The 27,012-nt window shown below is 38.0% G+C and overlaps 1 protein-coding gene across 6 annotated transcripts in view; it reads right to left on the reverse strand.

Moving 5' to 3' along the window:
- Positions 1 to 27,012, reverse strand: part of LOC126483630 (uncharacterized) — a 497,523-nt gene that overhangs the window by 239,280 nt on the left and 231,231 nt on the right. For 3 of the 6 annotated variants that reach the window (XM_050106684.1, XM_050106680.1, XM_050106679.1), the window contains exons 4-5: positions 12,452 to 12,699; positions 6,106 to 6,498 (exon numbers count right to left, since the gene is read on the reverse strand). In XM_050106684.1, the coding sequence (XP_049962641.1) occupies positions 6,106 to 6,498; positions 12,452 to 12,660 (602 nt within the window). In that variant the 5' untranslated portion in view covers positions 12,661 to 12,699. The remainder of the gene's footprint in view (positions 1 to 6,105; positions 6,499 to 12,451; positions 12,700 to 27,012) is intronic. The other 3 variants (XM_050106683.1, XM_050106681.1, XM_050106682.1) reach the window with 1 other exon arrangement.

The following is a 27,012-nucleotide window of genomic DNA, read 5'->3' on the forward strand; positions in this document are numbered from 1 at the left end:
CTTTATTTTAAAGCACTTCAATCAATCAAAAGGAAGTAGACAAAACACATTAAACAAAACTGTGGACTTACAAAAACATTAGGACTTGAATATACCGTCTATCAGTGAAGTGCTCTGAGCTATGTCAAATATAATTTTTGTTTGTGGCACACGCAAACAGCATTTATTTGCTAAAACACTGATTAGCCGACACAAACGTTGAATATTGTGTTACCGCAGCACAAAACTACGAAAGGTAACTTGGCAATGGTGGAGACAAAATACTGTCCACTGAAGATGCTTCAAAAGAGAGAAACGCGTCTGGTCTAAGTAAGTCGCTTATTACAGTTACAGAAGAGGAATATATTTCAATACCATTGGTAAAACTGCGACTGTGGAACAAAAACAAGAAAGATAACGTGAGTACCACTGTGTATGTGCCATACCTTTCATTGATTGAAGTGCTTTAAAATAAAGCCAAACGCGCCCGGTCTAAATAAAACTTTTATTACAGTCGCGAAAGACGGAATATTTCTCAATATTACATACGACACCTATGTGGTACTTAAATTAAATGAGATATTGTTATACAGTAAATTTTATATGAAATTTAGGTATCTTGTCCACATTTCATTCTCAACATTGTGGCAACTAAAATCGACCATATGGAAAGTATACGCAATGGACTTTTACCTCTGCAAACTCTTCAAAATTTCGTGCAATGGTTTACTACATTTAATGCTGCACAATAACTGGGTTGAACATCGAAACAAAATTAAGTCATTTATGGGGGGAAGGTATCAGTCAAGAAGATGTGTAAAAATCTAATTTTTGGGCCAAATAGTTTTTGTGAAATCGAATGATAAGTGTGTCAAAGCAGTGGGAACACCATGTGTCTGCACAGGCGAGCAGTGCAGTGATGACAAAATCGCGCACAGCGCGGAATGCGGGGAGCACGTGTCTGCGGCAGCGAAAGGGTTAATGAAGAGACAAAGCACTAGAAATTTCAAAAAATTGCATTCAAACGAATAAAATTCGTGAAGCAAGACACTTCGATATTGTTTTTAAATAAAGAAAATATTAAGCACCGCCCAAGGTTTGAACTCTTAACCTTTCACGTAACAGCCCAACACCTTAACCATTCCGCTAACGCATCTCGTCTGACTACATAACGCCATGAGGACTATAACACGTCACGCAAAATACTGATAAACACTGTTGGTATGACTATGAATTACTCACACTTCGTCCAAGTACAATAGGAAATAAACAATTACCCCTGTTCTTTATTGCGAAAAAGCGGTTCGTGAGATTGATACAAACACCTTTCCTTGCTATCGCCTGAATTAGGAGTCTTATTGCTTGTTTGGTTTAATTAATAAATAGAATATGAAGCAATTGGTATAAAGAATGCTTTTTCCAAACTTTCTATAAAAGAAACTCTGCTATCAAGACATTGCTTTTGTTCTATTACTTTATTTACGACTGAACGTTTCTAAAACTGAAGACACTCGTCCGTGCTCTGCTCTGCAGTCGAGATCTGGCAACTTCGTTCTCTGTTCATTGGCTGACTGTGTTTTGTGACGTAAGATGCGCAGAACGAACCTAAACTCGGCCGCCAACATAAATGGCGCGCACTTTAAGTCTGCATCAAGCTGTTTCATTAGCCAATGGACCTCAATGATGCCCTGATCAGAGAGAGAAGTTTGGATTTCTCCCTGAGTTGGACTATCAAGCAGCTGAGTGTAAATAATGCCACCTGAAGAATTCAGTGTACAACAGGCTTCAACATGAGCAGGATAGCCGTGGAGGAACAAAGCTGGAAGAAATTATTGGGTTTGAGAATCACAATCTGTCTCCAGAAGTAAAGTCCCATTGCATAAGCAAGAGCAGGATTTCAAAGTACCTGAAACTGTATCAACACCTTTCTGAATAATAAACAGATCATTCATAGCAGAAGACTGACCTCCTCCTGTATGTGATACCACAGGAAACAGAGGTGCAGCTGGGAGTCTTTGAATCTTTAGCCTCATTCCATTTACATTTAGTAGACACAGGCTGAGATGGTGATTGCTTCAGCGTTAAAAAATCCTCCATGATTCCAAGACACTCTGATGGCGCAACTCTTCCAGCTGGGGGACCCCTCGGAGGGGCGGCTCACCTGCCTTAGGAGATTGTTCACACCTCACGTCACACCACCTTTACTCCTGACAGAGGGACAAATTGGCAATTGGGAAGGTAACAGTTCAGGCAATAGCCCCTCCCTGTGCCTGACCTGTATCGGCGAGTATGTAGCAACCCTACATGTGTTAACTTGGAGCTGGGTATTACACATTACCCACTTACATTTTATGTGCCAAATGCATGGGCCAGCTTTCAGAAATGCACAGGGAAGAAGAAGAGACAAAGAGAATCAAATGCCAAAGCAGAGGATGAGAAGGAGATGGAGAATGAAGAAAGAAAGAAAGAAAGAAAGAAAGAAAATATAGATGAGGGATTGTGCTGATGCCAGGCTATCAAACCTTCAGACCACATTCTGAAAAATATCGAAGACATGTTCCCCACGGAAGGGGAAAATAATAGCTGGAGGATGGACATGCAGCACAGAAAGGGAAGAGGTGCTGCAAATGCTGGGGCCCCGTAGTAGCCAAGCACAAACTCACCAAAGAGTGGTGAGCCCTCTGGGGGGAACCAGATCAATGCTCCCCTCCAGATATACTTCATGTGACTGATGTAGAAGCTACAAAGTGTCGCACATCCAGTGGGCATACAGCAATTCAAAAAGTTCATTTGAAGGCTTGAAATAAATGGGGATCTAAATTCTACTGACAACATTTTGCAGTAGTTGCATTTTTCTTTCTTTACTACAACTTTTAATTTTCTAATTCAAAAGGGATTTACATATTTAATTTAAGACATATTACATTGTGCTTAATCACTTAAAATCTATGAATTAATCAAGAGCAGTTAAAAAATGAATAAGTTACAAAATGTGGTCAGTCCTACATCAACAGTATTTAACCTAAAAATGACCTAAGGGACTTACAGCCCTTTTTATGGATGTTTCATTGGATAATACCGAATCATTGAAGAGATATTGATTACCTATTCTTGCTTATGATTATATCATAATGATATACTAAGATGGTGCCTGTTCTTTTGGACATGTCCGAAAGAACGGATACCATCGGTGACCATGCAGCTCGTTAGAATGAAATTACAATGAAATGAACACCCTTAGCTGTTGACATACATCAACGGGGACAGATGAAAATGTGTGCCCCGACCGGGACTCGAACCCAGGATGCCCTGCTTACATGGCAGATGCTCTATCCATCTGAGCCACCGAGGACACAGAGGATAGTGCGACTGCAGGGATTTATCTCAATGGCTCAGATGGATAGAGCGCCTGCCATGTAAGCAGGAGATCCCGGGTTCGAGTCCCGGTCGGGGTACACATTTTCATCTGTCCCCGTTGATGTATGGCAATGCCTGTAAGCAGCTAAGGGTGTTCATTTCATTGTAATATCATAATGAAAATGGTAATGAACAAACTTACATATTTTTAAGTAAAATCCAGGCTTATTAGCACAATATTATTGAAATACATTAATATCTGATATTCCTTGATGCCACACATTCATTCATCATACAGGTGTTGTTGTGGAAATGTGTACAAAGGTTGAAATTGGAGGTTGCCTTGGTAGTAAATGTTAGCATGAGTCAAGGTAAAGATAGTACTTTTTCTAAATTAAATGCAAATGTCACACTAGCTACTAGGGATTTGAGATTCATTAAAATCTTTTTTCACTTCTTTTTTGCTTTCAAATGATGAAGTTTTAGTTTATTTCTGAACTCTATATTAGCTTTAACAGATTATGATGATGATGATGATGATGATGTGATCCGACAAGCTAACAAATCACATGCTGCACATGTATCTATTCTTGGTTTCTTGAAAGATAGTCTGCTTTTAAAATTCTTATTAAATATCAAATAATAATAGTAGTATGAAACGGTGTTGCCAGCATATTGTTTCTAAAAGCCACGCACAACCTGGATATGTTCAAATGCTGTGAAAGATATTTCTCCCTGAATACTACCTCCCATAGTGGGTTACGTCCCTTGGAAATGATTGTGTGTTCACTAACAAGAGCTGCATCAAGAGTAAATTTTCTATCAATTTTTATTATTCCTTCTTTCAACATACACTAGGGTGGCCATCTGCTTGTTTTTGTACTAAACGCCGACACCTTTTACAGGACGCAGTAAAAATATTGCAGAAAGCATTCTTACCAACTTGCGCAATTTCCCTTTGCCATTGGAACAGTGTACATCACAGTTGTTTGACACCTACTTTCTGCAGCATCTCCATACATGTCATGTTATTTCTCGCAACACGTTTAATCCTTTTGTGACCAATGGGAAATGTGTGTCCAAAATACAAATTTACTTCCCTGAGTTCACAGGGATATGAAAGTCCCACATCTGTGCTGCAATCTAGTGTTGAATGTATTAACTGTTTGGAGCCAACAGGCTCATTGTTTGGCACCAATGTGCAATATAGCTTAATTGTTTCAGTTGTACATTATGCCTTGTGTTTCAGTGGTTTTATGTAATGTTTTTTCCTGTCTGCAATAGAAATGCTAAGAACAGGTATTGATTGTAAAAAAGACACAATGTTCACTAGAAATATATAGATTTGTGCACATATTTTATTGATAAGACACGTGTCTGTGTGTGTGTGTGTGTGTGTGTGTGTGTGTGTGTGTGTGTGTGTGTGTGTGTGTGTGTGTGTGCACGCGCGCACCGTAATTTGAATGACTTCCTGCCAACATCCTTCACTGGTTGAATCTGTCAACAGCTACCATTAATTACAGCTGTTCCTGTTCATTCTGGTATGGATGCAGGGCACGATATAGCTGAGGTTCTACCTTTTCTGCTTTTTCTTGTGACAAATCTTTTATCTCTCAGGTGGTGAGGAGTTCACAAAACTATCTGACTTATTATCTTGTCCTTTTATAGCTGATAAACACCATTTTGGACAGATAATGAGTGCCTACACACAGTTGGAAAACATTTTCCAGCAAGGAGCACAAGGAGGCAAAGCACACAATGTAGCACACGGAAGCAAAAGACAAGTAGGAATTTCATATGTAGCTACTGCACAGTACCACAATATATTTAGCCATTATTTAAAAAATTTCACAGAAATGTTACACTAGGAATAAATAAATTTGTTTGACATAATAACAGTACTTACTTTCTTCTATTTACAGACCCTAAACCCTAATTAAAAAAATATTTTAAATGAGATGTGTACGTCCCACTTAATATAATTATAGATCTATAAACAAAAATTGAAATTTAGAAACATGGCCTCATTCAATATACACTCCAAAAGCTGGAAAAAATTTGCATATTACTGTAAAATTGTTTAATTAATTTGATCACGAAAGAATTAACTTTGCTTTAGGCCTAGAAAATAACTTGTTGTTAACTATGATATAATAAATAAAAATTGTCAAAGAGTAAACTTTTTGGTTGTAAGGTACACATCTGATAGTGGATCTGCACTTATGTACAGTTTTTGGGATGGGGGCATCCTTCACCTTCAATACACTCAATTTCTTATTTTCTTCCGATAGTGTTTCTTTTCCTTTCTTCCTTCACTTCTTAAGACTCTCACCTGACATAATTGAGACCGGGCAACAATGATAAGCCTTCTAATGATGGGCCTAGTCACTCACAACACACCAGAGAGACAACAAGCCACAACAAAACCTAATGAAGATGACTGGCAAACATGAGGCTGGGTGCCAGTGTGTCAAAAGTTAAATCCCTTTATACATTTGACTGCTTGGCACATACATCCAGCATATTCTGTTATCGATCGGTGTAGCTAATAGGAATTGTCTTTGTACTTTAATCTCCTTTTACGTTGTTGGTATTGGCTCCTAGACCTCATTTTTGGTAAAATGATCTCTCTCTCTCTCTCTCTATCTCTCTCTCTCTCTCTCTCTCTCTCTTTCTTTTAATGGCACTTAGATCCATATTTACTTAAAGGCTTCATTTACAATTGATCCACCCACATACATATACAAAAATTAGCAAACTTGTCCATACCTGACAGGGTGTCTCAGCTCCCAGACGCCACCCGAGCCACGCTGGCGTCTCCTACTGTGGGAGAAGACCTCCCGGCCACCTGCTATTTCGATAATTCTCGAATCCCTGAGCCGATACGCCCCAGTACCATTGGCATTCGGTGCTGCTGGTGTCATAGGCCCGTCAGCCTCACCATCACCATCCTCTGAAGCAGAACCCGACCTGGACACGGAGCCAGAATGTGAGCCGGACACCGAGCCAGAGTGGGAACCGCCCGACGGAGATGCAGAGCCAGTTCGCGAGCCACCTGCTGAACCGCCAGATGTGACGACATGCAGAGGCACCGAAATCCCATTCACGCCATCCACAGTACCGTTTCCTGTAGCACTGTCTTCAGGAAGAGTTGCTGAACACCTGCACATAAGATAGAGCCATAGTAGTGACACTTAAGAAAGCAGTCCTCTGATCTCATTCAAGAATAATACCACTATAATCCAGTAAAACTGATTAAAATAAAATTACTGTTCTGTCAGCTAAAGTAACAATCTTTCTTCTCGTGCTATTCACTCAGACAAATGAAGAATGTTGAGTTGAAATAATTTCTTATGTAAACTGACCAGTTTCTAACTGCAGCTGAACTATGGTAAAATGCTTTCATGCATATCCACTATATTGACTACTACTCTCATTTCACCATGCTCAATTACCCACAGTTTATACCCCCTTATTCAATATACGACTAAAATTACACAAAAATTCCATGTCTTACAGCATGTCGCTCTTCTATCTCTCTCTGTTTCGGCCATAATTTTATTACTGGTGGTAGGAATTCCTCTATTGCTTCAACGATTCATTTACTTGAATACTATCAATGACTGGTGGTAAAAAGTCTGTAAGAATTCCGGGCTCAAATAGAGGAAGTTATTGATATTCAAATATTCTTACTACGGTGCTTACAGCAAAAAGCATAACAGGCAGTATATTGTAAACAGATCCAGAGCTTCAAATGTCTTTACATTTTACACAAGAAGGGATACCACAAATATAAAGGATCAAAAATAGTTTCATTCCTAAACAAATACACCACGGAAAGAAAGCATTAATTCTTCTAAACAGTAAATACACTGCGGTCTATTTCTGAATTTCTGGAAGAGCAATCAACAGTAGGAGAGAGCTCTTTGGAATAAATATCTGTCTTCAAAATTAATATCACGACTGAATTATGTGAGATGAAAGGAAAATATTTTTCATAATCTTATTTTGGCATACAACAACATGCGAGAATTAAGGACAGGAAATTCAAGAATGAGATTCCATCTACTGAGAAGTTGCGGAAACTTTTCTGAAGAAAATACATTCAGTAGTTTAAACACCAATTAACACCGAAAACATTCGAGTAGTGAAGTGATAAGTTGTGTGTGCTGAAATTACACTCAATAAAAAAAATTAAATAAAAAACAAGTAACATGCAGAAAATGAAAGAATAACAGATGCATTAGCAGAAATTGAATGACGACGATACAAAATATGGCAAACTAATGGGTGAAGACAAAATTGAAAATCTGAAAGCCATTGAAAATCTGAAAGCCTAAGATTATCCAGCCTGATGACAAATCACAACGTATTGCAATATGAAATTGAATGATTTGTTTTCCACAGTAGTTTCTGTTATCCCAGTATTGGTGTCACCATGGAATACAAGAAAATTATACTGTTGCCTTCTATACACAATTTTCACAGGGAACAATAACTTCACTTTAAGGAGTCTGTAATATCAAAACTTTTTTCCCCCCAATAAATTATGTGAACAGTATTTAATTAGTACAGTAAGCTGTATCGTATTTATTTGAGGCTGCATGCACAATGCATGTGCAGAAGAGGTTAGCCAACCTTTTTAGTACATTTTGGTTGTCATATGTGAGCTTTATAAAACTGATAATGTTTCACTGGTAGCTGTACTTAAGTGAAGAGGTTATGTCTCCATTTTAGCAGTAAGTTTTCACTTCATGTGTTCTTAACTACAATAAGGAACAGCTAACTGACTAAAGTGAGCAGCAAAAACTAACAGTAACAATTTCAGAGAACTGGACTGCACTAAAATCTTCAACAGGTCTCAAGAATGCATATCAACATACCTCTCAACATACTGACTGATAAACCTAACTTCTTCATATCAAATACTTTTTGAATCAAAGATTTATTATGCCTTTCACTTAGATGATTAGTGATCATGAGTCTCATGAAACAATGACCAATGAGTTTTCACAACTTCATTAATCACCAATACAAACATTAATTTCATTTCTTGAAAACTAAGCCTAGTGTTTCTTTGATCAATGGAAACACTTTTGTAAGTGGCAACAAATTACACAGTAAAAATATATTGAACAGTGAGATTTTTGTGTTGTTGCTGTGACCAATTGGATGGTGTACCACCTGGACATTTATGCTACTTTCCACACAAACTTACACCCCCAGACTGAGACAAATTCATGCTTGAGAGTTGGATTTTACAAAGCTTTACACATGTTTAGTACCAAAAATGATGATGTATGATTGATTAATGCACAGAGCTGTCCAACTAGACTTCAGTCAACTACACCAAAGGGGGTCACACAACTGATGGTGTATCTATTGCACTGATGATGCTGGTTTCCACTGAGAATGTCATGAAGATCATGAATATCATGAATCCCTTGTCTTGGTGGTAGTAGTTTCCGTAGAGAATAATTCACAATTCATATGGCCACAGCAACTGTATAAAATTTTAGTTGCAATAGGATGCTAAACTTCTTGAAAGAAATTATGTTCCACGATCCTCTGTCTTTTATAGCCATTTTATTTTGTACTGTGATGTTTCAGCAGTGTAGCCATTTTTAAGCAAATTTTTAACCCATTACACATGCATGTTTGAGTTGGAGTCATAATTTCAGGCCAGTGTGTGGTTGGACAGACTTGAGAGCTTTAGCCATGATATCTGGTTCTGTACAACAGTAGCACACTGCCAAATCATTCACTAGTATGAGGGAGCACTGAACTGTGTGTGGAGGACACCTCATGGCAAACAAGACAAAGATAAATCTGTGTGGACAGGTACGCTTTGACTCGTTTGCTATCTAGTGCTCTGTCACATTAGTATACGGCTTGGCTGTGTGCTACCATTTGTACAAAACTGGACAACATGGCTACAGATTTCAAGCATGGCCAACTACATACTGCCCATGAAATCAGACAACTGTAACCCAAAAAATGTGTTTAATGGGTTAAAGATTTTGCTTGGAAATGGCTACAGAGCTAAAATGTAGTAGTACACAAAATAAAAATAAGATGGATATAAAGACCACCAATGCAAGAAACTATGTCTTTAAAAGAATGAAACAAAACCACCACAAAATTCCCCATATTCAATGTGCATTTTAGGGGATAATCTCTTGTCAAACCAACAAAAGTGTTATATTATTGCTAAAACAATGCATTATTCTCTGTACTAAAAGTCCTGGTTGCTATTTGAGTGGATGAAAAGAAATTACCAATATCTATAATGAGTCAAAAGGTGTTAGAGATGAAAATGTTAGATGCCCTCCTCTCATAGTTCCCATCCCTAACATTGCACACCTGAGAATTGGTGTAAAATACTCTGAAATTTTCTTTAATTGCCTTAGATTCTGCACCATACTGCAATGAATAACAAATACTGAGAACCTCAAACTTCTGCAAGAGGTGACAACATTGTCTTATTATTTTGTCTCTGTGGTGTTAAATAAACACTATTCCTCACTGCCTTTAGTTACACAATTGAGAAATTGTGTGTTCAAAGTTGTGATGTTCATTACATACCATGTGAAGCATATAATTCACCGATTTTTGTTCCAACTTAAATGGCAGCACAAATTACCTAGAGCACCAACTGCAGGTTCCAAACTCCTGAGTTACAATGAAAATGACTAACTCTTGATTCTGGCTTACATGGAGAACATTACAGAGAAATACTATTTTTTAATGCTTTTTCAACTCAATGTGCACTAACTGACTTACAAAATTAAGAGAGAATGCTGCCCTGCTATGCTTACTTCACAGTATTCAAATCATTTGTGTTCGCCAACTCCTAATATGACTGCTCTCTTCACAGTAGTTGATCTTTTGTAAGTAGAGACAACACATTAACTGGGAGAGAAGTGCCTGTATCGGTAAACAGAGAACATCAGTACGAATTGTCACCAGTATGAAACTTTGGTGATGTTTGAAAATAAAAGTCAATCTAGTAGACATCTGCAGGTAATGACTATAATTTTGTGAGGAACACCCATATAATTTTAAGAGTGGACATTCACTAAGAAATCTAACACAATTCGACACCTATGTACATACTGATCATGCATTAATTGTGATGACGAGACTGCTGTAATTAGTTAGTTATATGCATGTTCCATAGACTATAATTGTGATCTTTCACTATGATCTGGAAAATGAACTATTTTACAAATATAATACATTTTTTAAGTGAAAAATGTGGCTACGTGCTGACCACTTACATTCAAAGTACTTACTACAAGTACAGAGTGATCTAAATAATTATAGTTTGCATGCTGCATCCATGATTGAGAAGAAAACTGTACAACAGAAACACACATTTTTTAACATATGTTTGAAAGTGGCTTGCAGAACTGAAATATATAGATTTCTACCAAATTTGAAACAGGAACAGCAGGCCTCACGAGTACGAGCATGATGTGATTTGTAACTGCCTGGCTCCAATGAGAGTGGAGCTTTTGGCAGAAAGACATTTTTCAGCCTCTGGCTTATAAGCTGCCCTGCATGTTGTGTGGGAACAGTGTAGGACAGTCAAATCAACTTGCTTTGCAAGGCAGCCCACATGTCAGTCTTTCTGGCCCTGACATATAGACTGCACCGCATGACAGTGAATTGGAGTTTTATCAGACTGCTTTGCATGGCGGCTTGTATGTCAGGGACAAATAAATGATTTTCAAGCCTCTGATGTGTAACCTGCCATGCGTTATAGGTGTGTTGTGGGAGTAGTACTGGCCTGCTTTATTGAACTCTATTGCAGAGGCTACAAGTGCTGATAAGCATGGCTGGAACAGGTTTAAAGGAACTGAGGAGGGAATGGACAAAGTGAGGGGAAAGAGGAAATGCACAGAGAGAGGAGGAGGGAGAGATGCACGAGGCAGGTGCAAGTTGTATAGGGTTAATGGGCAGGTGGAAAAGGAAAAGGGGAAGGGGAAGGGGAAGGTGAGGATGGAAAAAGAGAGGGGGAGAAGGATATAATCAGAGGGAGGGGAAAAAAGAGAGGGGAGCAGGATATGGTCAAAGGGAGGATGGAGAAAGATATGGTCAGAGAGAAGGGGTGGAGGAAATGTATAATGATAGGAAGAGGGGGGGGGGGGGGGGGGGGGGGGGGACAAATGGGTGGTGGGAGGAGGGGCATACTCAACATGTGTGTCAAACACACAGGCGGGTGAAGCTGTAGGGAGAACACTAGTAATCTATAAATGTGCTCGATGAAAAACACTGCATCCAGCTATCTCAAGAGTATGGTTTCCATTTAAATCAATTATTTTGTTAAAATGGCAAATTAAGCCTAGGCAGTTAACAATCATACATTGTTACAGGAATCATTTATAATGAAAAACTGTCTACAGATGACAAGTTGTCTGTCTATACTAGTTTATTCCTACCTCTATCAGCAGTAAATCTCACAGTGTCATGTTAAAGGATCCTTCTGTCCCTATTTGGTACAGCAAATCAGCATTTATTGATGAAAAAGATAGAATGTATGTGCCCTACAGTATTAATTTCTTTTGTAAGCTGGGTTTTGGACGTACAAAGCCATTTTTGGACAGTTGCAGTTGCCTGAAAATGGCCTAAAAAGTGCAAAACCAGTTCACAAAATAAACTAATACAGTATCACTGTGTGTTTTTCACAGACAAAATCTGTATCATGTGATGAAGTAGCAATATGCAACAGTATGTCTCACTTCTGTTCTGCCTGCTTCAGAAATCTAAAAATAACTGAACTGCTTGAAAACTATGGAAGTATAACTGAATGACACTGTATGGCAAACCTTTCACAGTTCTTATTTGACAACTGAATCACAAATGTCTCTCCCCCTTACCCCTATCTCATCGGTCACTATATCAACTGAATCAATAGAAGAATATTCTGTGTAGTATGTTTAAGTGCATGGCTGTTCAATATCACAATAATGATATCGCAGTTCTTTCTAATGCAACTCTACCCCAAACCCCGATCTTCGCAAGCTTAGAAGGTTGAACGTATGTAAAATTTCTGTGAAAATTGAATGGATTTTTAACTGGCTAAACATATACATAAAATACAAATGCAGACCTTTCCTGATGGGAGTCAGTAACTGCCCCCGCTGTGTCCATCACCAAGAGCATGTTATCATTGCTGTCATCCTGTTGTTGGAAGCCTGCAGATGCTGTCGAAACTGGATTCAGGTTGATATCACGTGGACGACACTTTGGAAATAGCTTTGTAATCTGATCAGGGGCCACCGCACACTCCAGTCCGTCGTGCACTGCCACACTGCTCATATCTGGCCGCCGGTACAGGTCAGCATTGGTAATGCCAACCTGAGGAGGAGTTGCACGCTTCCATTAGCTTTGTTCAGACATACCTCTATTCGACAACATTCACAGCAACAAAAATGGCATATTTCAAAAGTAAGGTCAGACTGACTATAAAGTGCAAAATATGCTGATCAGCTCCAGCTGATTGGCTACTGTGAAACATCCACATCACACATCCATAGGAATTTGTTTCTGTTGGACAACAAGACATGATGCATGAGCAAATGCCCTCAGTAACGCTTAACTTCAACGTACACCAAGGGGAACATAAGGGACCACTATAAAAAGGGAAGAAAAGAGAGAAAGTTGTCAAGTTTACAGAAGACCATTAAAAAGCTCACAATAAGTGAAGGAGTTATAGTTACTGCATCCTTCCACAGAATTCCTTAATGACTCAATGGCAAAAAAGCTCAGAATTATTGCTGGTCTGCGAGCTTGGAAAACACTCCACGGATGTCAAAAATATGGGTAGTACATTTGAGCTGCTATGGTGTGAAAACACTTATTTTTATTATATTCTTCCACATAAATGGGTCAATTTTTTCCTATGTTATAACTGATGACAAGCCACAGATTTTTCTTCTCATCGTAACAATACTGACATCCACCTGAATGAGTACTAAACTAGACTCCATTAGGAACAACAAAATTCATCTTAACGTGGTGACTGGTGCCAAATTTGTGTGTTAACGTGTTCAAGAGTTAAACATGTGTTTAACTGACAGTCGGTCTCTCATATTTATTTGAAAACGCGATCAGACGTGTAAGGCTGATCAGAGAAACTTATTTGTTTTTGCTATATTTAAATGAATTTTTGATTAATGTATTAATGTGCGACTCCTAAAAAATAAATACGACTTGATCAGTGCTTTCAAAGCATATTCACATTCATAAATGCACTTCCTCGTATCATCTTTTATTTTGTATACCAAAGTAACAAATAATGTCCCTCAAAGTTATTTTTAATGTCAAGAACAAATATTACAGCGCTGTTAGTAAACACCATTTCAGCTCCAAAAACTGATGTAAAATAGTTTATTAGCACAGAATCTCATTTAAATGTCTGAGTATCTCCGTATAGTAAATTATTTTTAAAACCTTTAAGCTCACTAAAAACCTTCAGACACAGTGGCAAAGTTACAATACTTTAATGTAAATCTGTATTACTAACTTTTCTTTGAAACTGACTCAGTTTCCACTTAAAACTGACATTGCACTGAAATGTTATCCAAGTAAGTCATTCTTTGAATAATTTTATAGAAGAATAAATAACTGGATATATGTTAGAAACAATAAAATATTAGCTTTATTACCAAATAGTGGAATTTTATATTAAACAGGAACTTCAAAGACATTTTACATGGAAATGTAGTTTATGGAACAGTTTTATTCTCTTAATTGTTCTTCCTTCATACTCAATGAGACCTTACTTTTGAAAATGCCTCACAAATCTGAATATGTGTATAGTGATTTTATACTAAAGAAATACTAATTCATCAGAATTAGAGATCAGGATCTGTAATTTCACAATAAAGATATTTATTTATTTGTTTATTTATACACAATTTTTTTTATTTTTATACATGGAACTAATTTGCCATCAGACTTCGCAGTCATACCACCTAACTCAAATTCTATACTAAAATATAGCTTTTGATATGTGCCTCTGTGCAAGTGAATGTGGAGAGTACCAAACATATACAGTAAATTCTATACACAGAACAGATGAGCTTGTCAACATCACAAACCTGTCAAAGGGTATATTCTGAATGTATCTCTCAGCAATGCAATGTTGCTTAATATCTCTTGTATCATTTGACAGGATGATCGTTGGAGATGTTCATTTCAAAATAAACTATACAACAGACTACTTCATGACAAATATTCAGGTACTATAACAATGGTAAAGTCAACCAATTGGATGTTCTATGGACAGAACAAATGTATAGTCAAATATAATGAAATGACCTAAATGTAACCATTGTTTTACCACCAAATAGGTTTCACTGAAGTGGCAACTGGATCACAGAAATACTTTAACATTGTGTGTTCGTAAATCTCACAGCAAACTGTTATAAGTTGAGTACCAGAGAAGCACAAACACTTTACAATGGGTTGAAATCACGCGATAAATATTTTCATTGTCTTCCTTTACGGACAGCTCTCTCATGTAAGCTAACCATACTTTTTTTACGTTTCCTAGGTGCATTTGTTTCCTTGACACAAATTAATTGTGTACTGAAAGAAAGTGCTATTACAATTGCTTGATATGTAACAATAACAAGCAATTAATAGAAACTAAATACTTTCCAAGGTGCTCAGAATTAACAATAAATATTTCTTTTTAGTAAAATGCCCCTTTTAGGGAAAGGGGCATATCAACCACTTTTTTTAACTCTTAAGTCAACACAAACTCAAAAACTTGATGCTATGACCTGTTCACACAATACAACAGATGATTACACATGACAATGTATTTTTTTGTCACAAAAATAATATATGTCATTTTCAAATATAATATACTTCCACAATCTGAGGCCTTACGAATTGCTACTAGGAAGTGTTTTACAGGCATATATCCCTTACTGACTCTTGAATGTCTCTAATCAGTCTCAACTATTCATTTTTTGTCATTACAACATTGCTTTAAATATTTTTCAAACTACAACACATTTTCCCAAAGTTTGCAGAAAGAAATATAAGAAAGGACAAAATTAATTAATAACAGCTAAAGTAACTTTTCTGAAAAACAGCAACTTTTCCGAATCATGGATGATTACCAATGGCCTGTTTCCACTGTCAATTTTGTACCACAGCGCAGTAACTTAGGAAGTTCTAACCCATCACAAATTTTCTCAAACTCTCGATATTTGATCAGAAATGTCTCCTACAGATCTGCAAAAACAATGACTACAGACTCCAAAGGGTTTAGGGACCCTACAGAACCATACTCCATGATGTGAACTATATCAACAGTACTTCATGGTGCACGCACAACCTTCATGGCACTATTACATCAATACTCAGAGCAGAAGTGGGTTACCATATAACACCCTCCTCGTCTTTTAGCAAACTATCTTCCATTAAGTCACACATGTTTTGATATCTCACTCTGTAACAGAGAGGTACAATAACTTTGCCCATGGCATCTGATGAAGACAACTAAAATTAAGATTGAAACTGTATCTCAAAACTGACAACAGTAGCTGGGCACACAGGATCATGTATTGACAATCTTCCCCAGAAATTTAGAAGAAAAATACTTATAAATTTGTAGAATCAAAAACAAATTCAGCAATATACTTGTTATAAGAGTGCCCTGTTACAGAAATTAGTTGCAAATTTAATACTTGCAAATTGCTTTTGCCAATTTAGCAAAAGCAGCCCCATGCAGCAAAGACAGCACTACATGAAAACCATTTGGCTGATGTACAAATGGGCCATCACAGATCACTTTCAAAGAGCGACATGTGCAGGACAATATTCTCAAATCCACTGAAGCTAGTTTCAATTTTGAAAGCGAAAGGCACCACACATTCTAATCCACAAAAAAGCATTTAGTATCGTATGTCAACATCATGAATAAGGGACATCAACAACAACTGCTTGGATGTAGTCTACTTTGTTACACTAACTACAATGCATAAGAAAAATTTTATGGCACAGAAAGGTGCAAATAGTCAACTGGTGTCAGCCAATTTTCAAGTAAAAAGCTAATGCTGCATAATTCACACCAACCAAATTATAAGCGCACAGCACATGAGCAACGCACAGAACTTATTTACTAAAATCTACTAAACTGACTCACAGAGTACATGTAAGACTTACCTTACGTTTGTTCTCTGTAACGCCCAATTAATGCTATCTATAGTTGCAGAGATGAATATTAGCCTTTGTTAACACAGCATAGACATTGAACTGTTTCATCTGAACTGCTGTGCACCAAGTCAAGTGACAAATTTATTTTAAAACAAGAAGTGACCAAAACCATTGTACATGGAAATCCTTTTTGTGTAAAGTCAACAATGTATTCTGTTTTAGAAGGCACAAATTAAGGCATCCACTCGCCACACGGAAGAGGTTTTCCACAACGTATGAACAAGGTTTTTACCATACCTCAGATACTATTCTGCTGCAATACCTTGCACCACATTATTCCCTTAAACCTCTTATATGGAGAGTTGTTGCATTACATGTTACCACTGTTTCATTCCAGCCAGGACATTTTACTTTGTACTTTTAATTCATAGCTTCTTACTAACAACACTGCATTAAGGAAAGCAATTTTTGGAAATAAATATTCCGACAGGGTAGCCAAAAATTATCTTTACAACTTTAGACTTTAACAACATTGAAATTATACCGGATAATAGGTGGTTTTCATCACATGACAGGATAACTATTCTTAGCAAAGAAACTGCTCCAATTCCTGGAGAAATGCTAGAGGAAGGTACTGAATTCCTCATTGTTTCCAATGACACAATGTTCTCTAGGTGTGTTTTAAGCTCAGCTGTTACCTTTATGGCACTGGTCTGTTAGAGATAACTAAGATTTTTTAAATGCCTTAATGTTTATATCACTAAGTTTTCTTTTTTTGCTCTCTCCTTTCATGGTATTATACAAAGTATATCTAGGTAAGCAAAGCAGTCTGAACCATTAAACTTCATGGTAAGTGAAAACAGTGTGTTGTCAGGACTAATTCAGGTCTGCTTGTACTTCTCTCCTACTTTTTAAGCTGTCACAAAGTTTCAATAGAGAGCAAACACAGCTGCAGAGTGGAAGACTTATACAGTCTCAAAGAAGTTTACGAGGTGCATTCAAGTTCTAAGGCCTCCGATTTTTTTTCTAATTAACTACTCATCCGAAATCAATGAAACTGGCGTTACTTCTCGACGTAATCGCCCTGCAGACGTACACATTTTTCACAACGCTGACGCCATGATTCCACGGAGAGTGTCTTTCATTGTCGGAAAAAGCCAAAAGTCACTAGGAGCCAGGTCAGGTGAGTAGGGAGCATGAGAAATCACTTCAAAGTTGTTATCACGAAGAAACTGTTGCGTAACATTAGCTTGATGTGCGGGTGCGTTGTCTTGGTGAAACAGCACATGCGCAGCCCTTCCCGGACGTTTTTGTTGCAGTGCAGGAAGGAATTTGTTCTTCAAAACATTTTCGTAGGATGCACCTGTTACCGTAGTGCCCTTTGGAACGCAATGGGTAAGGATTACGCCCTCGCTGTCCCAGAACATGGGCACCATCATTTTTTTCAGCACTGGTGGTTACCCGAAATTGTTTTGGTGGCGGTGAATCTGTGTGCTTCCATTGAGCTGACTGGCGCTTTGTTTCTGGATTGAAAAATAGCATCCACGTCCCATCCATTGTCACAACCGACGAAAAGAAAGTCCCATTCATGCTGTCGTTGCGCATCAACATTGCTTGGCAACATGCCACACAGGCAGCCATGTGGTCGTCCGTCAGCATTCGTGGCACCCACCTGGATGACACTTTTCGCATTTTCAGGTCGTCATGCAGGATTGTGTGTACAGAACCCACAGAAATGCCAACTCTGGAGGCAATCTGTTCAACAGTTATTCGGCGATCCCCCAAAACAATTCTCTCCACTTTCTCGATCATGTCGTCAGACTGGCTTATGCGAGCCCAAGGTTGTTTCGGTTTGTTGTCACACGATGTTCTGCCTTCATTAAACTGTCACACCCATGAACGCACTTTCGACACATCCATAACTCCATCACCACGTGTCTTCTTCAACTGTCGATGAATTTCAATTGGTTTCACACCACGCAAATTCAGAAAACGAATGACTGCACGCTGTTCAAGTAAGGAAAACGTCGCCATTTTAAGTATTTAAAACAGTTCTCATTCTCGCCGCTGGCGGTAAAATTCCATCTGCCATACGGTGCTGCCATCTCTGGGACGTATTGACAATGAACGCGGCCTCATTTTAAAACAATGCACATGTTTCTATCTCTTTCCAGTCCGGAGAAAAAAAATCAGAGGCCTTAGAACTTGAATGCACCTCGTAGTATTGGGAATACAAAGAAAAAATATCAAGAGTTATAGGAAGTTTGGGGGGGGGGGGGGTGGGGGGGGAATCAAGAAATGAGGTTTTACACTAACAGGTGGATGCATTAATCCTTTACTTCTGAAAAGCACTTGACTCAGTACCATAATAGCACATGTTAATGAATGTACAATCACATGAGTATCAACCAAAATTTGTAACTAGATTCAGAATTTCTTGTTAGGACACAGCATATAATTTTGTTTGTAGAGTTATCAATATAAGTAGAAGGTACTTCTGTCATGCCCCAGGTAAATACTTTGGGGACTTTCGTGATCTTGTTGTGCATTAATGACCTGGTAAGCAATATGAACAGTAACCTCACACCTTTTGCACATGATGCAGTTATCTATAAGTAACTATTACCCGAAAAATTTCAACAAATATTCAGTTAGATCTTTATTAGATTTTAAAGTGGTGCTTGTTTTAAGTTTACAGAAATTTAAAACTGTGCACTTCATAAAACACAGGAAACTAGTATCCTATGACTGCAATATCAATGAGGCAATCAGAATCCATCTTAACTTGCACAAAAATGTGGGTTTAACCAAACTTGTATGGAAATGAAAAGAAATGATCATGTATGGCCAGTAAAAGGTAAAGCAGGTGGCAGGCTTATGTTCACTGGAAGAATGCTGGGAAAATGAAGTCAGTCCATGAAGAAGACTGCTTACAGTTGTGTGTTCCATCTTAGAACACTGTTCTAGTGTGTGAGGCCCCTACAATCAGGACTAACAGGGGATATATCAGAGGTACGCAAAGAATGACAGCACACATGGTCTAAAGCACCTCTGACTCACTGGAGAACATACTGGAAATGTTGAAAAACCTGAATTAGCAGTCACATTAATATAGATGTCAATGCTTACAAGATTCAAGAACTGGAATAAATGAAGAGCAGAGGAATATATTCAGTCCCCTTATATATATCTCCCAAAGGGATTGCAAGAACAGTATTAGCCTCAATACAGTGTACACAGAAGCATTCAAGACATTCTTTTCACGTTCCATATGTGACTGGAACAACAATAAACCATAAATTTTAGTATAATGCTACATACCATGTGTCATATGCTTTACAGTGACTTACAGAGCACGTATGTAGATGCAAGCTTAAAACCAAACTGTATTACACCTTCTGCCAACCTACTACCGATCAGCCATTGCTGACAAGCAGCACTGCATCATTATTTAATGAAGAAGGCGATAAGGAATTTAGACACCTAAAAAATGAGACTAAGGGCAAAATCGCTAAGCAGGAATGGCTGGAGGACATATGCAACTCTATTGAGTCATGTATAACTAGGAGAAAGACAGATAATGCCTATGGGAAAATTAATGAGGCCTTTGAAGGAATAAGAAGAAACTGTATCAATATCAAGAGCTCAGATGAAAAACCAGTACTACAAAAAGGAGGGAAGCTTTTAAAATGGGTATACATGGGAAATGAACTAAGGCAATATACAAGAGCTGAATGAAAAGTAATGCCTCCACCTTCGTTAATTAGGTCTGGATGGGAATATTTTAATAAATCAAACACAGAAATAATCCTTAGAATGTGATCTTTAATTGCCAATACTTACTTTTCCACATTATCACCAGCCAATAGGATACATTTCTGCCAATGATGAACAAGTTTTCTGAAGCCGTCACGGAAGAAGTCGAATTGAAAGAACATGAAACATTCCTTATTAATCATTAAGCACTCTCCTATCCCATACTCCCAGCAGGACACCATAATAAAGAACACTGATAATATATTGCAAAAGTGAACAACAGAAAGCTCAGACAGTAGGTACAATAATGTCTCAAGAACAGCTGGGGGAAAAGAGAGGGGGTTGTCAGGGTTGTTTTGGATGCGAGAAGATTAAATACAGTGGTTTTAAGGAAAAGTAATAAACCATGCAATACTGAAGAGTTTTGCAAAAATTTTCTCGATATAAATTTCTCACTTTCTGCGTTGCAGCCTGTAGTTAAGGGAACATTAGTTAGGCTAAAGAATCCAACCATGTACAGCTTTTTTGCATGAAGGTAAGTGCTTCCAACACAGTGTAATACCCTTTGGACAAAGTCTCTTTGTATGTTCATTAGAGCTATTGATAAAGTTTCAGTAATGAACTGCGTAATTATGTGAAAGTTTATGAAGATAACATCTTTTTCACTAGTCCTGATTGGCATGCACCCTGTAGAGAGTTACATGAAGGTCTTAAAGCTATTTTCAAAAGCAGTACAAAATTGCAACTTCATAAGTCTGTATTTGTTAAGAAAGCTAATTCACTTTTACAACAAATAATTAATGAAAAGGGGACAACTTGGTCCAAAAAACTGAAAGCAATTGCAGACTTCCCAGCAAAAAAATTAATTAATTAATTAACTAAATAGAAAAGATGGTAATAATAATAATAACAATAAAAGAAGCTATGTTCAGTTTACTTTGATACCAGAGAAAATTCGTGAATGAACAATAATTATCCTTGTTTGGGTAATATGTTAAAGAAAAATGTTGTATGGAACTGGACATCAGATTGTGACGAGGCTTCTCAAAATTTAAAGAGGGAATCAGTCAACTGTAAATTATTTTACCATCCAGACTATTCTTTGTCTATTTTTTTAATGAGCATCAATAAGTTTGAGGTTTGGAGGCTGAAATTTCTCAGTTAATAGAAACATTTACAGATGTGGATATTAGAGTACTTGATTTTGCCAACATGACTTTACAAACACAGAAAAAAATTACATTACTGAACTACAGCCCATTTGAGGGAGATTATTTGGTCAAAAACCAATAGTTCACACATAACACAAAGCTTTTAGTTTTCTACAACACTGTAGGTTAAAGCATCCTAAGATTGACCAGATGGACATTACATTTGCAGCAGTTTGATCTGTAAACTAATATCAAAAAGGGAGGGACCCATTCTGTTCAGAATGCCACTGCAAAAAAAAAGAGGTGTTGATAATCAAGATATAAATGAGGGACAAATAAGCGTTTCATTTGGAGGGGCTAAGAGATGAAAAATTAATTAGAGGAATTTGAAGTAAATGAGAATGGAACAGAATAAAGACACAGAACTTAAACAGTATTATGTACAAGGATCTACTATTTTGAAGAAACTACCTAGATAAAGAAAACTGGAAACTATGTTTCCCTCAGAAACATGTGAAGAAACTGATGACTTTTTGCAGAGAGATGTTGTCACTATGTGACAAGCAAAATGATGGCTTAAGTCCAGGAAGTCAGAATACTCACAACTTGTGGAGAATGGATGTGATAAGCGCAAACAGCCACTTACTGTACCAACGGAGGGTTTATTGCCCTCTATTCATCCGAATGCCCCAAAAGAATTAAGTGCCGTCACTTTGCTTGGGCCACAGCTTACTTCAACCAGAGTACATAAATATATTATGAAAATGATAGTTGCTACTCACCATATAGCGGAGATGCTGACACACACACACACACACACACACACACACACACACACACACACAGAGAGATGCACTTTTGCACATTTGTTTATTTTTGACAAAGGCCCTGTCTGCCAAAAACTCATTTTGTGACAGTCTTTTTGCTGTGTCCATCTGTGACTCAGCATCTCCATTATAGGGTTGAGTGCAACAACCCTTTTCGTAATATTGCTACATTCCATACTGGATTTTCCATTGTTTAAGGATGCAAAAATATTTTTGCAGTTTTACATATTTTTCCAAACAAACATTTAAAACTTTTCCCTATAAAGAAACCCAATACTAAAACTTCTGTAGAAAAACTAGATAGATCATTTTCATAATGTGGGAGTACCAAAATCCTCCAGGCTGTCCGGTCTTCTGCCATCCTCTTCTGGTCTGCATAATTTCCTCTTCCCTTTATGCCATCTATCATCTTGTATCTCCTTCTTCCTCTCAGTCTTCTCCCACAAACCAATCCTTCCAAAGCATCTGCTAGCAAGCACTCCCTTCTCAATGAATGCCCCAACCAGTTCTTTTACCTTTTTCTTACAAACTTCAGCAGACATCATCTCTCACCAACCCTTTCGAATACTCTTTCATTACTCACTCTTTCCATCCAGCTTATTCTCTCAATTCTCCTCCACATCCACATCTCAAATGCTTCTAACCTTTTTCCATCCTCTTGTCTCAGCATCCATGTTTCTGTCCCATATAGTGCCACACTCTAGACAAAACATTTGCTAAGCCTTTTCTGTAGTCCTTTATCTAACTTTCCACATAAGAGTCTCCTCTTTCTGTTGAAGGACTCCTTCGCTATGGCAATTCGAGTTTGCACCTCCAGGTGACATCTCAAGTCTTCAGTTATTGTGCTTCCAAGATGTTTAAATGCACTTACTTAGCTAATGGTAGATTGTCCTATTTTAATATTGGATAGTCTGCGTCTTGTACTGATAACCACACACTGTTTTTCCTGTGTTTATGTGTATCCTATATTCCACACAAGCTTCACTCAGATCTTTCAGCATGTTATTCACTGTCAGCTCACTTTCTGCCACATCTTTTAGAAGGGAAGAGAATGAAATGTAAAAGAAGATGATAGCAACAGATTATGCTGCACATAGTGTAGTAAATACCGCACTATTTGGGCCAGCCATATACACAATTTTGAGACTATAATCAACTACCTGCAAAATGAATCTTCTGGATTTGCTGCCTGTCAACTAATGTTTGGAAAAAATCTACTAACATTATCAGGGAAGGAGTTGAAGTGTCCTACATGAAGTGAATTAGCTCATAATGAAAGGATCAGGCTAGGAAAAGGAATGATGAAAAAAAGCTTCAGAAAGAAAAAAGGAGGCATGACAATATGGTAAAACCAAGCATTTGAAATTAATGGAAAGAAAAGAAGAGTCTAGTACAGGAAACTGATGACAAAATAATTTAATTGAGTAGATAAAAATCTACTCACCAAGTGGCAGCAGAACACACACATACATGAAGGTTGTATAATCAGGCAAGCTTCCAGAGCCAGTGGCTCCTCCTTCAAGTGGAAGGGTTGAAGGTGTAGGAAGAGGTGTGTAGGGAAGAGGTGTGTAGGGAAGAGGTGTGTAGGAAAGAGGTGTGTAGGAAAGAGGTGTGTAGGAAAGAGGTGTGTAGGAAAGAGGTGTGTAGGAAAGAGGTGTGTAGGAAAGAGGTGTGTAGGAAAGAGGTGTGTAGGGAGAGGTGTGTAGGGAGAGGTGTGTAGGGAGAGGTGTGTAGGGAGAGGTGTGTAGGGAGAGGTGTGTAGGGAGAGGTGTGTAGGGAGAGGTGTGTAGGGAGAGGTGTGTAGGGAGAGGTGTGTAGGGAGAGGTGTGTAGGGAGAGGTGTGTAGGGAGAGGTGTGTAGGGAGAGGTGTGTAGGGAGAGGTGTGTAGGGAGAGGTGTGTAGGGAGAGGTGTGTAGGGAGAGGTGTGTAGGGAGAGGTGTGTAGGAAGAGGTGTGTAGGAAGAGGTGTGTAGGAAGAGGTGTGTAGGAAGAGGTGTGTAGGAAGAGGTGTGTAGGAAGAGGTGTGTAGGAAGAGGTGTGTAGGAAGAGGTGTGTAGGAAGAGGTGTGTAGGAAGAGGTGTGTAGGAAGAGGTGTGTAGGAAGAGGTGTGTAGGAAGAGGTGTGTAGGAAGAGGTGTGTAGGAAGAGGTGTGTAGGAAGAGGTGTGTAGGAAGAGGTGTGTAGGAAGAGGTGTGTAGGAAGAGGTGTGTAGGAAGAGGTGTGTAGGAAGAGGTGTGTAGGAAGAGGTGTGTAGGAAGAGGTGTGTAGGAAAATGACTAGATTTTGAGAAAATCACTTAGAACCGCTGGTCAGGGGAGACTTACCACAGGGGTAATAACCCACGGTTCTGGCCGAATTTCCCAAAATCTGCCTCTTTTCCTAGACCTCTTCAGTCTTTTTCCTTCACCCTTCTTCAACCCTTCACCCCTCTTCAACCCTTCTCTCTGAAAGAGCCACTGGCTCCTATCTTCTTTTATCAAGTGGGTTACTTCCAACACAGACATACAAAATGGTTACGCAATTCTTTACATTTGATTAACTCAATACATAATCCGTAAATTAAATTACTGCTGTAATATATAATTCATCTAACTTAGCAAAATGTAACCAAGCATTTTCCAAATTATTGTGTAGTTTCCGAAATACTAAAAAGGACGTATGCCAAACTCCCCCCAAAATCTTCCGCCTGGTTCAAGAAACCTAAGAGATAACATCTACGCAAAAGTTCAGGATCTCATGACTAGTCAGTATTATGTTAAAGTCTTCACCCACTTAATATCCAATGAACACCTCACTCGATATCTACAGTAATGTACTCACTTAACATATCTGTGGAAGTCTGTTGTCAGTAATTCACATATTCAGGATACCCATTTGATTCTAGATCAGTGGTTCTAAACTTGGGGATAATTACCAAGAGAGTGGTAAAATTAAATATTCTGATGAGTGACAATTAAAATGATTTTACTGTGTTTCAGTCATAAAACTAAACTATTTTGAAAGATCATACCATTATCACAATTTTTCAATCTTCTAACACCGGTTATGTAAGTTAGCAATGTTATTATTATTATTATTATTATTATCTTTCCTTTCTCAGACCTTAGGTCTGGTTCGGAATGAAAGTGACGCGGACCTTGATCAAGCGTCACTTCGTTTTAACTGTACGGTATATGCTACATTGCGTTTAGGAACTTTCGGGTAATTGAACATGTATCAATAATTACGGATTTCTGAAGTTGTATATATAAGTTTGGATGTAGCTGTATTGCATTGATGTACTGGTGGATATTGCGTAGTATGACTCCTGTAGTTGAAAGTATAATTGGTATAATGTCAACTTTATCCTGATGCCACATGTCCTTGACTTCCTCAGCCAGTTGGATGTATTTTTCAATTTTTTCTCCTGTTTTCTTCTGTATATTTGCTGTATTGCGTATGGATATTTCAATTAGTTGTGTTAATTTCTTCTTTTTATTATTATTATTATTATTATTATTATTATTATTATTATTATTTAGTAGTAGCAGGGGCATTGGTCAGACACAAAGAATTAGTAGCCTGAAGTCTTTCAACTACTGCGAGTTCAGCAAGGAAATTAGCAGTCAAGTGATTTACCAACAGTAAGTGTAGTGCATACATTTTAGCTTGGTGGTTTTTGATGGTGCAGGGTGTGTGAGAAGCAAGTGTTACTAGGCAGAGGGTTGATGCAGAGGAAGCATGTTACAAGTCTTTACTGTCATTGTGGACATTTATCTCTTTTTTTTTCTGAGCAGGAGCTGTCGATAGAACAAGTTTTGGGAGAGAAAAAAAAAAGACTGAATGGACTTTGAGCATGACTCATTATGTGCACTGATGGTGAACAAGCCAAATACAGAAAGACTGTCAGAAATAAGCGGTACCAAACACCTTTCTGACTCTCTAGTTTTGATTTAGTAAAATATCCACATAAGTAAATAATATTTATCTTTCACCATTTCAAAAATAAAAGTGACCAAAGAAAATTCTTTTTCACTCTAAAGTTTAGTTAGGTCCCAGTTCTGGCAATGGCATGAGAGAGAGAGAGGGGGTACCAGCAAACATCAACTGCACAGAAAGGTTGGAAACCACTGCTCAAGGTGGCAAAAGACTTTGAAGACCTACTGAACACAATGGATAGCATCTTTGGAAGGAGGATATAAGATGAATACAACACCAAAAGAAAGCAAGGTTAACACAGAAAGTAGTCAAATCAGACGATGCTGAGGAAACATCAGGAAATGACACAAGAAGTAGTAGAAAAGTTTTGCTATTTTGACAATAAAGTATCTGGTTATGGCGTAAGTACAAAGGAATAAAGTGTATACTAGCAACGGGAAGCAAAGCGTTTCTGAAGAAGAGAAATTTGTTGACATCAAATTTAAATTTGTGTGTTGGGAAGATTTTTCTGAAGTTACTTGTCTGGAGTGTAGTCTAGTACAGAAGCAAAACATGGACAGTAAACAGTTTGGGCAATAAAAGATCAGATGTATTTCAACTGTGGTGCTACAGGAGATTAGGTGGGTAGATAATGCTGAATAAAACTTGGGGTGGGGTGGAACGCACCACAACTTGACTAATAGAAGGGACTGATTGACAATTCTATACTGAAGAGAAGTGTGGAATGTAAAAATTATAGAGGGGGATCAAGATATGAATACAGTAAGCAGGCTGAAGTGGATGGGGGCTGCAATAGTTATTTGGAGATTTAGAGGTTTGCACAGACTAGGGTGTGGAGAGCTGCTGC

The sequence above is a fragment of the Schistocerca serialis genome, chromosome 6 (assembly GCF_023864345.2).
Source record: "Schistocerca serialis cubense isolate TAMUIC-IGC-003099 chromosome 6, iqSchSeri2.2, whole genome shotgun sequence".
In the NCBI taxonomy this organism is placed as follows: domain Eukaryota; kingdom Metazoa; phylum Arthropoda; class Insecta; order Orthoptera; family Acrididae; genus Schistocerca; species Schistocerca serialis.